This window comes from Schistocerca cancellata, chromosome 3 (genome assembly GCF_023864275.1).
Source record: "Schistocerca cancellata isolate TAMUIC-IGC-003103 chromosome 3, iqSchCanc2.1, whole genome shotgun sequence".
NCBI lineage: Eukaryota > Metazoa > Arthropoda > Insecta > Orthoptera > Acrididae > Schistocerca > Schistocerca cancellata.
The window spans coordinates 557,842,758-557,860,025 of NC_064628.1; the positions used below are offsets into that span (position 1 = coordinate 557,842,758).

At 39.4% G+C, this 17,268-nt stretch overlaps 1 protein-coding gene across 2 annotated transcripts in view; it reads right to left on the reverse strand.

Annotated features, from left to right (window-relative positions):
- Positions 1-17,268, reverse strand: part of LOC126175403 (copine-8-like) — a 206,673-nt gene that overhangs the window by 16,561 nt on the left and 172,844 nt on the right. For both annotated transcript variants that reach the window (XM_049922195.1, XM_049922196.1), the window contains exon 8: positions 13,122-13,349. In XM_049922195.1, the coding sequence (XP_049778152.1) occupies positions 13,122-13,349 (228 nt within the window). The remainder of the gene's footprint in view (positions 1-13,121; positions 13,350-17,268) is intronic.

Genomic DNA, 17,268 nt, shown 5'->3' on the forward strand with positions numbered 1-17,268 from the left:
ACAGCTGTGGATGTCCACAATACAATATTTGTTGCAATCGATTGCCTTACGAGGCAAAACGGTTTTTTTCTTTCTTTCTTAATTCGAGCAAAGCACTAATCACTGCTCTAATGCCATGAAACTTGTTGGATCAGAAATAAGGATTTATCATACAGCTGAAGTCGTCTTACCTATCATGGTTCAACTCTACAGCTGCGGATGCCCACAATACAAAATTTGCTTCTGTTGACTGTTTGAGGACACTTCCTCAGCACAAAAGCAGGGGATAGATCTTTTCTTCAAGGTTATTGTCACGAATCTAATATCCTCATGGTGAACAGAGTCCCAGGTCTTTGGCTAGGACAGTTACGCTGAGACACGTACAGTATAGAGATGGGCCAGTTGTGACTGAATATTTCTCACTGAAGATGAGAACCAGGAACTTAAATAAATCCTAGAAACTAAGAATAGTATCCTCCCAATCATAGTTCAGGTTTATTAAAAACATGATGTATATTATTAAAATTTATGCCTGCATATTTATTTAAAGCCTGCAATTTAGCCCAGAGTTTATTTAATGCTGGGGCTTTAGTCCATGGTTCTAGAATTCTAAATGTTAGAGACAGTTGTTGAGCAGTTCTCTTGAGACAAAGACAAGCAAAACATTGAAAAATCATCCACAGAATGTAGCAACAGGCAGAGCTCTAACTGTGGGCACTATACTGTTAATGGATATTATAGAACGGGCAAGAAGCTCATGAGGAACACAGTTATACTGGGTATGTTGATTTAACAGACCGCCTTCGTAGCTGAGTGGTCAGCATGGCTGATTTCTTTGCAGAGGACCCGGGTTCGATTCACGTTACTGCCATGGATTTTTCCTGGTGGGAGGACTGATACGAGGTGCACTCAGCCTCGTGAGGCTAACTGAGAAGCTAATCAATTGGTCAGTAGCAGTTCAAAGATTGAAAACCTGACAATTACCAGGATAGTGATGTGCTGATGATATGCTGCTACAAAACACACCTGATGACGATACTGGCAGAGGATGACGTGGCATTCTGACCAAACCAGTTGGTTAGTCTAGGGCCTGAATGTACAACTTAACTATGTTGGTCTAATGATAAGAATGAACTGTTAATTCTAAATCCAAGATACTGTCTTAAGAGGAAGACTACACTACAGTGAAAAATGAACTCAGAAGCCCCATTCATACAGTTGTCAGATAATACTGTTTTGCAAAGTGATGTAATCGGCCTTTTGAATGCCAAAAAACTTTCCTATTAAGTGTTGCCAAAGCAAAGAAGACCTTTTTATTACCTTACCCTGGGCAATTAAATTCTTGAATGTACAGTACCAATGAAAACAGTTCCAAAATTGACAGAAGTTCTCTGGCCTCCTAAATTATGTGTTTCGAGTCACAGATAATGGATATCCTGCCTCCCCCTTTATGTTAATTTTGGGGTCACTGGATGTAAAGCCTTATTGTGGTCTCTCTAATAATTCCCACCTGTATTGCAAGGTGGCATCTTGACTGGCACCGGATGTTATTTGTTGTTAGTATTTTGCCATTATGTGGGCTGCAGCCTTTGGTTTAGTGATCAGAGCATTGCCCTGTACAACCACTGTGCAACATTACCTTTCCCAGTGACTCTTCTCACTGAGTCTTCAGCTCTCTCTGACAGTGCACCGAGCTTTGAGCGATGGGAAAGGCTGTGAGGATGTCATCAGATGGATTGCAATGGAATTTTTGCAGTCCCACCTGCCTGTCCCTGCTGGCTAAACAGTACAATTTACTTTACCACCGGACTGGCAGGCTGCCATATTTAATAAATAACTACAGGATCCAAGCATTGGCAGCTCTGTGGCTGATGGCAGTATCATGCTCTACCATGGTGGATTGGTGTTTAAATATGGCCAGTTGCTGCAAAGTGTCCAGCTGTTACTGTTATACATCCTCTTAGGCGGTCGGGTGATGGGAGCTGATATATCTGTCAGGTGGATCTAAACTGAAAAGTGATCACTGGAGTGGGAGTTCTCAGCAGAGTGAAAGGTCAATGGCTGAGGATTATCCATGTCAGTGGTGAAGAGTATTGCTTTCCTGTATTGAGGAGGCAGATATTTTTTGACACAAGGGAAAAATTTGGAAATTTGTGGCAAGGTACTTTGGGACCAAACTGCTGACATCATCGGTCCCTAGGCCTAAATACTACTTAACCTAACTTACGCTAAAGACAACACACACACCCATGCCTGAGGGGGGGACTCAAACCCCCAGATGGGGGCAGCCGAGCGAACTGTGACATGGTGCCTTAGACTACATGGCTATACCACACGGCCACCTCGAGGGACCTCTTCACTACTCAACCTTGGAGGAAGAGCACATAGGGGCCCACTGTATATGACTTACAGTGAAATATCTGAGGAGAAAGGAACTGAGGAGTTGTTAGGATACCATCATTATCCACAGGTTCACAAGTTGGGAGATACCAAGTGAACACAATTATTCGTAATAGTCTGTACACATGAACAACTACAGCTTGAAGGTGAATGACAATGTTAGCAAGTACAGAATGGCACATACCATGGATGAATACTACTTCCACCTTCAACCTCTCACTACGACCTGTATTATAATTCTCCCAGATAGTGTGCCCTTTTATGACAGGTTTTGTTCTCTCTTTACCACAACAAAGACAGTCCAACACTTTTGTCCAATTACCACGATTAAGTTTGATTTTCCTAATGTATTTCCAGACGGATTCTTTTTCAAACCCACTTAGTTATGTAGGTGGGCACTCTAAAAGCCCATCCATATTGTTGACAGATTTGTTATTGTGTTTATCAGGATTCAAAAATGTTTCCTGTATGGGCAAGCACCTATATATTCCACCCAGGTAGAGTCTCACCTATCTTGGTAAGCCTTATCAACTGAAGACTGTGAGTTTCTCACAGGGTAACTTCTAGTGACTATTTTGACTCAACTGCCAAGCACCTCCATTGGCACAAAGCACATCCTGAGATTGAGTATATATGTTTTTAAATATAGATTTGTGCCATCCTTGTGATCCCGGAGTTAAATGAAAGCTGCCACTCTGCAAAACACACATTTCACCATCACATTACATGGTGGTTGCTGAAGTATGTCAAGAGTTTACAGTGATATAATACTGATGAGGCTGACCAGTCCACAGTTTGGAAACCCTGGGTTCGCCATGCCTGTACCCAACCATCACTGACACAACCCCTGGGGACAGTACCAGTACTACAAAATCCAAGGACCTCATGTTTTCCAATCAAGTGCTCACAAAAGAGTTGTAAACTCTCTGAGGAGCCATGGATAGAGCAAACCATGTTAATTAGTGATTTGGTATTTGTAAATTTTCAAAAAGTTTCTGATTCAGTACCACATTGACACTATCTGAACAACACACATTCCTCTGAAATGTTTGCCCAGCTTGTAGCATCGCTGAACTGATTGTCATAGTCTCTCCCTGGGAGCACTCTAGATCACCGCTAAGCTGAAAGTCTGTATGAGTGTAGGATGGCAATGGCTCAGAGATGTACACAAAATCGTAATTTAGACTGCACTAACACACTAATTTAGTCTTCAGTAAGTTCTATTAACCAGTTTGTCAACTACAAAAATATATTGGTCACTGAAATAGATCAGCATCTACGAGGTGCATTCAAGTTCTAAGGCCTCCGATTTTTTTCGTCGGACTGGAAAGAGATAGAAACATGCCCATTGTTTTAAAATGAGGCCGCATTCATTGTCAATACGTCCCAGAGATGGCAGCACCATACGGCAGATGGAATTTTACCGCCAGCGGCGAGAATGAGAATTGTTTTAAATACTTAAAATGGCGACGGTTTCCTTACTTGAACAGCGTGCAATCATTCATTTTCTGAATTTGCGTGGTGTGAAACCAATTGAAATTCATCGACAGTTGAAGGAGACATGTGGTGATGGAGTTATGGATGTGTCGAAAGTGCGTTCGTGGGTGTGGCAGTTTAATGAAGGCAGAACATTGTGTGACAACAAACCGAAACAACCTTGGGCTCGCACAAGCCAGTCTGACGACATGATCGAGAAATTGGAGAGAATTGTTTTGGGGGATCGCCGAATGACTGTTGAACAGATCGCCTCCAGAGTTGGCATTTCTGTAGGTTCTGTGCACACAATCCTGCATGACGACCTGAAAATGCGAAAAGTGTCATCCAGGTGGGTGCCACGAATGCTGACGGACGACCACATGGCTGCCCGTGTGGCATGTTGCCAAGCAATGTTGACGTGCAACGACAGCATGAATGGGACTTTCTTTTCGTCAGTTGTGACAATGGATGAGGCGTGGACGCCATTTTTCAATCCCGAAACAAAGCGCCAGTTAGCTCAATGGAAGCACACAGATTCACCGCCACCAAAACAATTTTGGGTAACCGCCGGTGCTGAAAAAATGATGGTGTCCATGTTCTAGGACAGCGAGGGCATAATCCTTACCCATTGCGTTCCAAAGGGCACTACGGTAACAGGTGCATCCTACGAAAATGTTTTGAAGAACAAATTCCTTCTTGCACTGCAACAACAACGTCCGGGAAGGGCTGCGCGTGTGCTATTTCACCAAGACAACGCACCTGCACATTGAGCTAACGTTACGCAACAGTTTCTTCATGATAACAACTTCGAAATGATTCCTCATGCTCCCTACTCACCTGAACTGGCTCCTAGTGACTTTTGGCTTTTTCCAACAATGAAAGACACTCTCCGTGGCCGCACATTCACCAGCTGTGCTGCTATTGCCTCAGCAATTTTCCAGTGGTCAAAACAGACTCCTAAAGAAGCCTTCGTCGCTGCCATGGGATCATGGCATCAGCGTTGTGAAAAATGTGTACGTCTGCAGGGTGATTACGTCGAGAAGTAACGCCAGTTTCATCGACTTCGGGTGAGTAGTTAATTAGAAAAAAAATCGGAGGCCTTAGAACTTGAATGCACCTCATACAACACCTAACAGTCCCAGACCAGTGGCACAAAACACAGTTCATATTTTCATGAAAATGCCAATGTTTGCAATCAATACTGTAACAGCTTATCAAAGAAGATTACAATGGAGTATGATTATTTAAGTCCAGAATGAGCATCTCCGTGTCCAACAATCACTTGTTTCAATCGCAATATCCATCCAAGGACACATAACAAGACACTCACCCCTGTGAAAGAACGGTGCTGAATAGAATGTTGGTTTGCTGATAGTCCTACGCTTGTGGCCTGCACACCACATCCACTGAACGGCAACTATGTATATTTTGATTTGTGACTATTAATTCTGAATAAGAACTGATTCTCTATGACATGTCAACATTCATTACAATGAGAATGAATTCAAACCATTATATAGTGCTTCTAACTTCTTGGTCCTCCAGTAACATTTACAGTTTCCATTTTCGTTTGCTGGCATTAAAAATGTTTATGGTTGAAAAATGGGGGCTACTTATGAACTTGAATGCTAATTATCTCTTCAACTAAATAGTTTTTGATAATTCAAAGTGTTTAAAGGAAAGTGGGACTCCCTAGACTTTTTGGTGGTATGAGACACCTTTCTCAGATATACTGATAAGGTCACATGGTTACGTATAATGTGAATGTAGTACTAACATTAGTTAATTGGGTTTTCTAATTATGAGACCTTAATCACATTTAATTACATCAGTGTAGGAAGAGCCACCAAAGTGATAATCTGAACAACAGACTGAATTGAAAGCAAATCTAAATAAGATCTTGAGATTTTTTTGCAAGTGCTGCACTGCAATAGATAAATGTATTGAAAACAGGATATTTAAAAAAAAAAGTTATTTATGAGAGTGGGAAAAAAATAACAGACGAGAAGAAACCACGTGCTATGTCACAAGGTTTATGACTAAATCAAAAATTTTCTGATTGGTGTGGCACAGCATGTTAATTGGATAGAGTGACATCTACTGACACTGAAGTAATATCTGGTGTTCTCAAGAGGCATGTAATGGGACCATGTTATACATTAATTAGTATTAGTAGTAGATAATTTTTGAGCATTTTAATTATAAATGAGGAAATTCTATCTGATGAAAACTGCAGTAATATCCAGATCGTGAGAAAATATCAGACTGATGCAAATACTGCAAACTTGCTCTCAACGAAGACAAATGCAAATTTGTGCACTTCATGAAACATAGAAGTGTGGTATCCTTTGGCTACAGAATTAATGAGTCACGACTGGAGTTAAAACATGTCATACATATACGCAGATATATGAAATGGAATAAACACAAAGATCCACCAGCAACTAAAGCAAAAAGCACAATATGTTTCACTGGTACTACTTAAGTGTATGTGATCTATATTGGGTCACAGTAACAGGAAACATCAAGCATATAAAAAGAAAGTCAAAGGCTTGTTTGTCTGGTGAGAGAAAGTAACAGAAAGATTGAAAAATTTTCACTAATAGGTACTTGAGTAGTCCAATTGCAAAAGCAGCTAATCAGTTTTATAAGATTTCTGGGAAAATCCGAAAAACGTAGCCTTGCTCTCACAGAAATATTAAAACAGCGGTTGATGTCAAAAAAGGCGACCAAATCATAAATGTGTCTATAATCCTACATTAACCCCTCATTAGTATCTTTATGTAAAGATCGGTAAGATGGTAGACTACAGTAGTATACTAGAAAAATGCGAAAGGAAGACAATTAAACAAAGTGCTGAAATACTGTTTTATTTTAAATATTTAAAAAGATTGAAATCTTTACATAAAAAAAACTAAAATATGAACTACTACCAGGTACAATATTAATATTACTCAGATTTAATCACTGAATTCAGTCTTAACACCTGTCATGAAAGTGAGAAATCTCTGGAAACAAATCTTGGAAAAATGAAATATTGTAAAGAAACAATTACAAAGTAAAATGAAGTATACAGTGTTTAAGCTATGTTTGGGGAATCGTCGTCATCTAAGAGCTCAAAATCAGGTCCTTCATCCTCGCTGTTTTGACATTCGTCTGTTTCCATGATCTTCTGCTGCTCAAAAACATCAGTGTAGAATTTTATCTTTTCTTCCTCAGGCCATGTCTCTCCCTGGTGTAGTTCTAAGAGCTGCCTGATGTCCATAATTTTGGCTTTTTTCAGTGGGATGACTTTTGGAATCTCCTCAGGAAGAGTTTCTTTCATGATATGTTTGTCTCTTTTAAGAACAGATTTTGGCTTTCCCTTTCAAAACTGAAGATTGTTTCTCCTTGCACAAGACATAATTTTCTGTCTGCTGTTTTCGTCATGACAATTCTCTTTGACTTTTGAAACTGGAAGTGCCAGGATCCAGGAGCTTTGATGATGTCAGTGGTGATCTTCCAGTCTATAACGTTGCAGTCGTCCAACCCCAAATGCACCACTGTGGCGAATTTTTCCATTATGCCAATGTATACTGCAGGGTTTTTGATTAGGCTCAATTTTGAAAATTTTCTCTCCATGTTTCCAAAAACTCTATCAGCGGGTATAAAAGAATGACCGACGATCGGGAACCACACTTCAACGTTCTCTACGTGTACTGGAGCAGCGTACAGGAGCCAGTACATCAACATCCCAACCATCATTGTATTCTTGTTTTGCCCACCGTATCCATCCAAAAAGAGGTGTAGTTTGGTGACACCATGCAAATTGGTGTTAAGCAGTTGATGATGAAGAGGTGACACAATATGATTCGACCCCTCTGCAAATTTTTTCTCCAGCCAAACATGCGAGGTCACATTGTCTTTGGTCTGACTGTTCATAGAGGAACCTTGGCAAACCATGAAATTATATAAGTACATCTCTCTGGAATAATAAGCCACCAGATCTGGGACTTTTAGAAGGACTACATTTTTCCAGCAGTCATAACTTAAAATTAGTTGACCTTTTATGTCTTCCTTGAGTCTTTCATAAAAAAAAAATCACTCTGAACTTAGTTAGCTGTAAGCTGATGTTCCTAACTTTTCTTTACCATTGGCTGATTTTCCAAGGAAATCATGCTTTCTTTGTATGGACGAGCACGTAGAGCATGTTTCAATATAAGGTGCTGCAAAGGCAATATTAAAATTACTGCAGAATATTTTCTGGTAGTAATCATACTTTAAGTCCAGATCGGGAGGTTTGTCACGGAGCATTTCCCACATTATTTTTACATTTAATTCATTGGGCAAATATTGATGATGTTGCATTTTTTCTCTAGAATAGTTACTTTCAATCAGCTTGAATTATTCAACGTATCTGACAACTGCACTTTTCCTATCTTTGTACAACTTCGTTCTTCTGTCACCCCCTCTTCTTTCAGCAGTTGCAGGTGAGGAATTGTCCATTATACTCTGACAAATTTTGCTGAGTCTCATATTTTCGATCTGCAAAACCCCCATGAAAGCCGCTCTGCATCTCCTTATGTTTATCAAAACTCCTCCATGTTTTTTTTCTTTTTTTTCCCTTTTTTTCCTTTTTTTTGGGGGGGGGGGGTGGGAGCACAATCTCTGTAGTTAGTTGCTTTCTTGATACTTTGTCTCGTTGTCTCCTGTAAGCCTAGATGTTCAAGAGATGACACAGTGACATGCTGTCAAATGTAGTTGCTCTGCCATTCTCAGTTATTTTGTTCGTAAAATTTTTGATGGATTCATCTTACGTCATACATAGTGAATTCTTTACATTTCAGCTTTCCAGCAGGATGTTTACAGTTTGACATCTGTGGAAACCCTTTCGGTTGGTATCTACAGATAAATAAAAATGAAAACCAACTGATAGTAGTTTTATGTCAATACAATCAGAAGTTCAGTGTTTCTATTTCCAAGAAGTGTGTTCTAGAAAAGGTTAGGCAATGTTGCTAGGTCATTAATTCCAACAACATTAAACCTGTATGTTGTTGTTGTCTCCAGTCCAGAGACTGGTATGATGCAGTTCGCCATACTACTCTATCCTGTGCAAGCTTCTTCATCTCCCAGTACCTACTGCAACCTACATCCTTCTGAATCTGTTTAGTGTTTCATCTCTTTGTCTCCCTCTATGATTTTTACTCTCCACGCTGCCCTCCAATACTAAATTGGTGATCCTTGATACCCCAGAATATGTCCTACCAACCGATCCCTTCTTCTAGTCAAGTTGTGCCACAAATTTCTCTTCTCTCCAATTCTATTCAGTACCTCCTCGTTAGTTATGTGATCTACCCATCTGATCTTCAGCATTCTTCTGTAGCACCATATTTTGAAAGTCTCTATTCTCTTCTTGTCTAAACAATTTACCGTCCATGTTTCACTTCCATTCATGGCTACACTCCACACAAATACTTTCTGAAACCACTTCCTGACACTTAAATCTATACCCGACATTAAAAAATATCTCTTCTTCAGAAATGCTTTCCTTGCCATTGCCAGTCTACATTTTATATCCTCTCTACCTTGATCACCATCATTTACTTTGCTCCCTAAACAGCAAAACTCTTTTACTACTTTAAGCGTCTCATTTCCTAATATAATTCCCTCAGCATCACCCGACTTAATTTGACTACATTCCATTATCCTCGTTTTGCTTTTGTTGATGTTCATCTTATATTCTCCTTTCAAGACACTACCCATTCCGTTCAACTGCTCTTCTAAGTCCTTTGCTGTCTCTGACAGAATTACAATGTCATCAGCGAAACTCAAAGTTTTTATTTCTTCTCCATGGATTTTAATTCCTACTCCGAATTTTTCTTTTATTTCCTTTACTGCTTGCTCAATATACAGATTGAATAACAGCGGGGATAGGCTACAACCCTGTCTCACTCCCTTCCCAACCACTGCTTTCCTTTCATGCCCCTCGACTCTTATAACTGCCATCTGGTTTCTGTACAAATTGAAATAGCTTTACGATCCCAGTATTTGATCCCTGACACCTTCAGAATTTGAAAGAGAGTATTCAAGTCAACATTATCAATAGCTTTCTCTAAGTCTACAAATGCTAGAAATGTAGGTTTGCCTTTCCTTAATATAATTTCTAAGATAAGTCGTAGGGACAGTATTGCCTCACGTGTTCCAACATTTCTACGGAATCCAAACTGACCTTCCCCGAGGTCACCTTTTACCAGTTTTTCCATTTGCCTGTAAAGAATTCGTGTCAGTATTTTGCAGCCGTGGTTTATTAAACTGATAGTTAGGTAATTTTCAAATCTGTCAACACCTGCTTTCTTTGAGATTGGAATTATTATATTCTTCTTGAAGTCTGAGGGTATTTCACCTGTCTCATACATCTTGCTCACTAGATGGTAGAGTTTTGTTAGAGGCCTGGCTCTCCCAAGGCTGTCAATAATTCTAATGGAATGTTGTCTACTCCCGGGGCCTTGTTTCTACTTAGGTCTTTCAGTGCTCTGCCAAACTCTTCACGCAGTATCGTAGCTCCTATTTCATCGTCATCTACATTCTCTTCCATTTCTATAACATTGTTCTCAAGAACATCACCCTTGTATAGACCCTCTATATACTCCTTCCACCTTTCTGCTTTCCCTTCTTTGCTTAGAAATGGGTTTCCATCTGAGCTCTTGATATTCGTACATGTGGTTCTCTTTCCTCCAAAGGTCTCTTTAATTTTCCTGTAGGCAATATATATTTTACTCCTAGTGATATGCGCCTCTACATCCTTACATTTGTTCTCTAGCCATCCCTGCATAGCCATTTTGCACTTCCTGTCGATCTCATTTTTGAGACGTTTGTATTCCTTTTTCTCTGCTTCATTTATTGCATTTTTATATTTTCTCCTTTCATCAATTAAATTCAATATCTCTTCTGTTACCCAAGGATTTTTACTAGCCCTCGTCTTTTTACCTACTTTATCCTCTGCTACCATCACTATTTCATATCTCAAAGCTACCCATTCATCTTCTACTGTATTTCTTTCCACCATTCTTGTCAATCGTTCCCCAATGCTCTCCCTGAAGCTCTCTACAACCTCTGGTTCTTTCAGTTTATCCAGGTCCCATCTCCTCAAATTCCCACCTTTTTACAGTTTCTTCAGTTTTAATCTACAGTTCATAACCAATAGATTGTGGTCAGAGTTCATATCTGCCCTTGGAAATGTCTTACAATTTGAAACCTGGTTCCTGAATCTCTGTTTTACCATTATATAATCTATCTGAAACCTTCCAGTATCTCCAGGCTTCTTCCATGTATACAACCTTCTTTTATGATTCTTGAACCAAGTGTTAGCTATGATTAAGTTATGCTCTGTACAAAATTCTACCAGGCGGCTTCCTCTTTCATTCCTTACTCCCATTCCATATTCACCTACTGCGTTTCCCTCTCTTCGTTTTCCTACTCTTGAGCTCCCTTCACTATCTGAATAATTTATTTTACATCATCATACATTTCATCAATCTCTTCGTTATCTGCAGAGCTAGATGGCATATAAATTTGTACTACTGTTGTAGGCGTGGGCTTCGTATCTATCTTGGCCACAATAATGCGTTCACTATGCTGTTTGTAGTAGCTTACCCACAGTCCTATTTTCCTATTCATTATTAAACCTACTCCTGCATTACCCCTATTTGATTTTGTGTTTATAACCCTGTAGTCACCTGACCAGAAGTCTTGTTCCTCTTGCCACCGAATGTCACTAATTCCCACTATATCTAACTTTAACCTATCCATTTCCCTTTTTAAATTTTCTAACCTACCTGCCAGATTAAGGGATCTGACATTCCATGCTCCAATCTGTAGAATGCCAGGTTTCTTTCTCCTGATAACAACGTCCTCCTGAGTAGTTCCTGCCCGGAGATCTGAATGGGGGACTATTTTACCTCCGGAATATTTTACCCAAGAGGACGCCATCATCATTTGACTGTACAGTAAAGATGCATGCCCTCGGGAAAAACTACGGTTGTAGTTTCTCCTTGCTTTCAGCCGTTCGCAGTACCAGCACAGCAAGGCCGTTTGGGTTAGTGTTACATGGACAGATCAGTCAATCGTCCAGACTGTTGCCCTTGCAACTACTGAAAAGGCTGCTGCCCCTCTTCAGGAACCACACATTTGTCTGGCCTCTCAATCGATACCCCTCCGTTGTGGTTGCTATCTGTATCGCTGACGCATGCAAGCCTCCCCACCAACGGCAAGGTCCATAGTTAATGGGGGGGTGGGGGGAGGGGGGGAGAGCACATTAAACCTGTAATGAATATTTAAATATTACTATAAGCAGTGGTCTTCCTTACCTCTTCCAGTTCTTGACATTTCATTTCCATTGCTGTACATTGCATCTTCTCTTCCTGGAAGTAGAGTTTCTTGTGGCATCTTCCCTCTCATCATTAATGCCAATCTCAGCTCTATTGTCATTGGGTTCATTGAAATGTACTTGAATAGTACAAATTTCCTCTTCATTATCCTTGTCCATTTCAAACTGTGCTACAATAAATTTGCCTACAAAGTTGTTTCAAAATACACAGTGGAACGCTTGTGCTGGTAGGTCTTTTTATCATATAACAATTCCGTCTTTCACTTGCCTTCCTACAACGCAGCAACAGAAGCGAAAACATACGAGAATCTACCCAGTACTGCCAACCCAAACATTTGTCACATGTAGCTAAAAATCGGATTTTTCAGAAAGTATTACGTGTGACAAGATGGTATGTCCAGTTCTGCAACCGTACCCTTTGTCGGTGGCCATTATCCCTTAAGACCCTGCCTCTTTTGCAACCTAAAGCATAGAAAACATAGCCATCTTTGCGCCCACATGTGGTTTTTGCACCTTATTTTAAAATACTTACAACCGTTTTTGAAGCCCGACTGATACATTATTACATAGACCATGAAAACCTGAACAAGAAAGTGCCTCTAACTCAATTTTCAATTTTTGGTCACAGCTGCTTTTGTAACTTTCTGGGCTACTCACTTAATTCCTACATTGTTGATGCTCGAAGAAAGGTATCTTACGTTTCATGAGAGCTTGCTTAGAAAACATTTTGGACAATCTCACAAAACAGAAATTGTGAATTTCCTTTAGGCCCTTACATACCTATCCTACAAAAATCATGCATATAAACTTAGATAAATAAATAATTAAAAATATAAATTAAAAATAACAAGCAAAATTGTTTGAGTAAAACATTGTTAATTAATGATGATATGGTGCTTACCTGCAATTCCTGAGCAAAATGGACTGGGAAGCATATTTACAAAGAATTCATGGGAGACCCTTCCATCAGGGGGTATACGAGCACCAAAACCAAGCACAGGAAACAGTTTATCACTGTCATAATCTTGAATTATCTCTCCAACAGCTGTCAGTGCCTGCTCATACTGGTTTGGTGCAACTGATGATATATAATGCAAAGAGTCTGGACTCTGTGGATCTCCATTGGAAGCTGAAGCAGCAAGAAATGAACAGTTGTTACAGTCTGCCACGGGATGTTATGAATGCTACATCTTGAAAGTCAAAAGGTTTTCAACAAATTAATAATGAGGATACATTTTCTTTGCATTTCTATGAAACATATTTCTTTCAAATTTTCTTCTTTTACATCATTCATGGGTTTTCTTCTGTTGAGGATAGCTCTGACAATTATGTAACTTTTGCAGAATTGTTAAATAGGTGCTGCGTACTGCGCATTACTCCAATGTCAGTCTCTTACTCATAACTGACAAATCTCCATCTGAAGCTATTAAAAGACACCTCAAATGTAAGCTTAATTTTAAACTGTCAAACTCATCTTATTGCTTCCCCTCACTTGAATGGTGTCTAATCATTCAATTTCCCTTCCCACACTGTCTGCCCCACTCTATTAATCCATTTTGTTTTGCATTTACTTCAGTGCTGATTTAAAATATTCTAAATTGCTGTTTTATTAAAGGTGTTATTTCTACACAGTGTCAATCACTACCTCCGCCCCACCATACACACACACAGTCTTCAGCTAATTACATCCATGCTGGTCCTTGTGTCAGTGGTGTTGAGAAACAGCTGAAATCATTAAAATCAAACAAAACTCCAGAGCCCAATGGAATCCCTGTCAGATTCTATACTGAATTTGTGACTGAGTTAGCCCCTCTTCTAACCATAATCTATCATAGATCTCGTGAACAAAAAATCGTGTCCAGTTCTTGGAAAAAGGCACAGGTCACAGCCATCTATAAGAAGGGTAGTGGAATGATCCATAAAAATACTGTCCAGTATCTTTGACATCAATTTGTTGTAGAATCTTAGAACATATTCTGAGCTCACACATAATGAGGTATCTTAGAACAGAATGACCTCCTCATTGCTGAACAGCATGGATTTCAAAAATATCGATCATCTGAAACCCAACTTGCGCTTTTCTGAAATGCCATCAAGGCAATCAGGTAGATGCTCTATTTCTTGATTTCTGAAAAGCATTTGACTCAGTTCCACACCTACACTTATTGTCAAAAGTACAATCATATGGAGGTATCAAGAGAAATTTGGGACTGGATTGAGGACTTATTGTTAGGGAGGATGCAGTGATTGTCAGATGTAGCAGTAACTTTGGATGTGCCTCAGGGACATGTGTATGTACCCCTGCTGTTCACTTTGTATATTAATAACCTTGCAAACAATATTAATAGTAAAATCAGGTTTTTTGCAGATGATGCAGTTATCTATAACGAAGTAATATCTGAGAGAAGCTTCATAAACATTCAGTCAGAGCATGATAAGTTATCAATGTGATACAGAGATTGGCAACTTGCTTTAAATGTTCAGAAATGTACAATTCAGATATTGCTTACACATCGCTTGTGCCACTGGTTCTAGAATATTTCTTCAGTGCGTAGGAATTTTATCAGATAAGACTAACAGGGGATATTGTACGTATGCAGAGAAGGGCAGCACGAATGGTCACAGGTTTGTTTAATCCATGTAAGAGTGTCACAGAGGTACTAACTGAACTGCACTGGGAGACTCTCGAAGAGAGACGCAAACTATCTGGAGAAAGTCTACTAACAAAGTTTCAACAACTGGTTTTAAATGATTACTCTAGGAATGTAGCACAACCCTCTACATATCACTCACACAGGGATCACGAGATAAGATCAGAATAATAATTGCATGCAAAGAGGCACTCAGTCATTCTTCCAGCACTCCATACGTGAATGGAACAGGAAGATACGCTAATATCTGGTACACTGGGACATACCCTTTACCATGCAGCTCACGGTGGTTTGTAGAGTATTGATGTAGGTGTAAATGTTTCTTAAGTTACCTCCCCACCCCATTCTGTCGCAGCTTTTTTTTAAATCTTGGAATCTAGCAAAGAAATTACTTGGTACATCTACCATGCACTGGCCTAGCTATATGCCTCCTCCCTCATTCCTCCCACAACTTCAAAGCTGATTACAATAGTCATATTTATATCTTCAACTTTAGTCTGGTCCCTCATCTATTTACTTGTTGTTGTGTCTCCCTTAGTTATTTTGAACATGCCCTCTCTAATTATTTATAAACTGAACATCATTTTTATTCTTCTGTTTTTCTTTTTTTTCCCACCAACTTTTCATGTACAACTTTTCAACTGTCCTCATACTAAGACTCATCAAGTAGTTCCATGACTTCACTGTGTGGTGGGACAAAATTACATGTGTCTAAATTATGTCAAGAATATATATGTAGTAGTGCTTGCTTCCAGCAGGCTAGAGGTGATGGTTTGCAGGACATAACATGTTGCAATCATATTGTTATTCGGGAAGAGAACTAAGATGTGGGTCATTGCCTTTACTGACGGCTCCACAACAGAAAACATAGAGGAAAGACTACATCCAGTTCATTCTAAATGGTCAATTAAAAACGGATGTTCTTACACTGCAAAATTGTTCACTGCCAGAGTTCACTACCAAGAGTCTGCTATATGAACCTGTTTTAATAAGGCTATGCCCCTATGTGTTCTGTAATAATTGAATTTTCTTCAATGCCAAAACAGAAAGAGTTCTTTAGAACAAAGGCATTAAATCTGTTGTTTACAAGGCCTTCAGTAAGAAGAATGGTTTGATGCAGTTCTCGATACTATTCCTTCCTGTGACAGTCATTTATTTCCGCATAGCCAATGCTCACTAAATTTAAGTGAACCTACTTACTGTAGTCAAGTCTTTGTCTCCCTATAAAATGCCACCTCTCTACACTTTCCTCTATTACCAAAATGATGATTTCTTGATGCCTCAAGATATTTTCTATCAGATGACCCATTCTCTTAGTCAGGTTGTGCCATAAATTTCTTTTCTTCCCAATTCAACTCTATAACTCTTCATTTGTGTTCCAATCTACTCATTTAATAGTCAGCACTCATCTTTCGCTCTACATTTCATTTCAAAAGCTTTTATCCTCTTATTGTCTGTACCGTGTAAAGTCTGTGTTTCACTTCCATCTAAGGCTACATGCCAGAGAGAGGAGCCTTCCCAGCATTTACATTATTTGTATTTGCAGCCAATGAATATTACTTTTGCTGAGAAGTTCTTCCAGCAACTGCCAGCCTTCATTTTATACCTTTCTTACTTCAGCTATAAACCGTTATTTTACTGCCCTAATAACATCAGCTGATTTAATTTGGATATAGTCCATTACATAGTTTCAATTTTATCTACAATCATCTCAGGAAACTATACCGCTAGTCACCAGAAACCCTCAAAATAGACTACCTCTAGGCTCAGTTCTAGCTCTGCTACTATTTAGCTTGCATCTTGCAGACATTCCAGCTGCTCAGCCCATGAAGCTTGGGTATGCTGATGATTGGGTGATAGCAACACAGCACAAACAAAGTAAGGTCACCACAGATATGTTAAAAAAGACCCCAAGAACATAGGGTGATACTTTCATAAATGGAAACTTCAACAGAACACTAACACAACTGAAACCACTTGCTTCCATCTAAGTAATATCGAGCCAACTGAAAACTAGACATATTTTTTGAGGATAATGGCCTGGCCCACAACAACGTTTCATGGTACTTGGAATTATAATAGACAGAATGCTGTCATTCAAACAGCAGCCAGCAAAGACACAGGATTCTGCAGCACTGAGCTTATGATCAACTGCCCTTGGCCATGTCTACTCATTGGCAGAATATTGGATTTCTGTCTGTATAAACAGCAATGACATGAAGCTGCTATGAATGCAACTAAGCCAAACAATACATACTGTTGTTACTGCCACAACAATGTCTACACTCCAGTATTCTGGATATCTATAATGAGCTGTATTCCATCACCTAACCCAAGAAGAAAGAATAATCTTTTAAGGAGCGTGAGAAAATCTATAACAACCAGCAGCTGCCAATT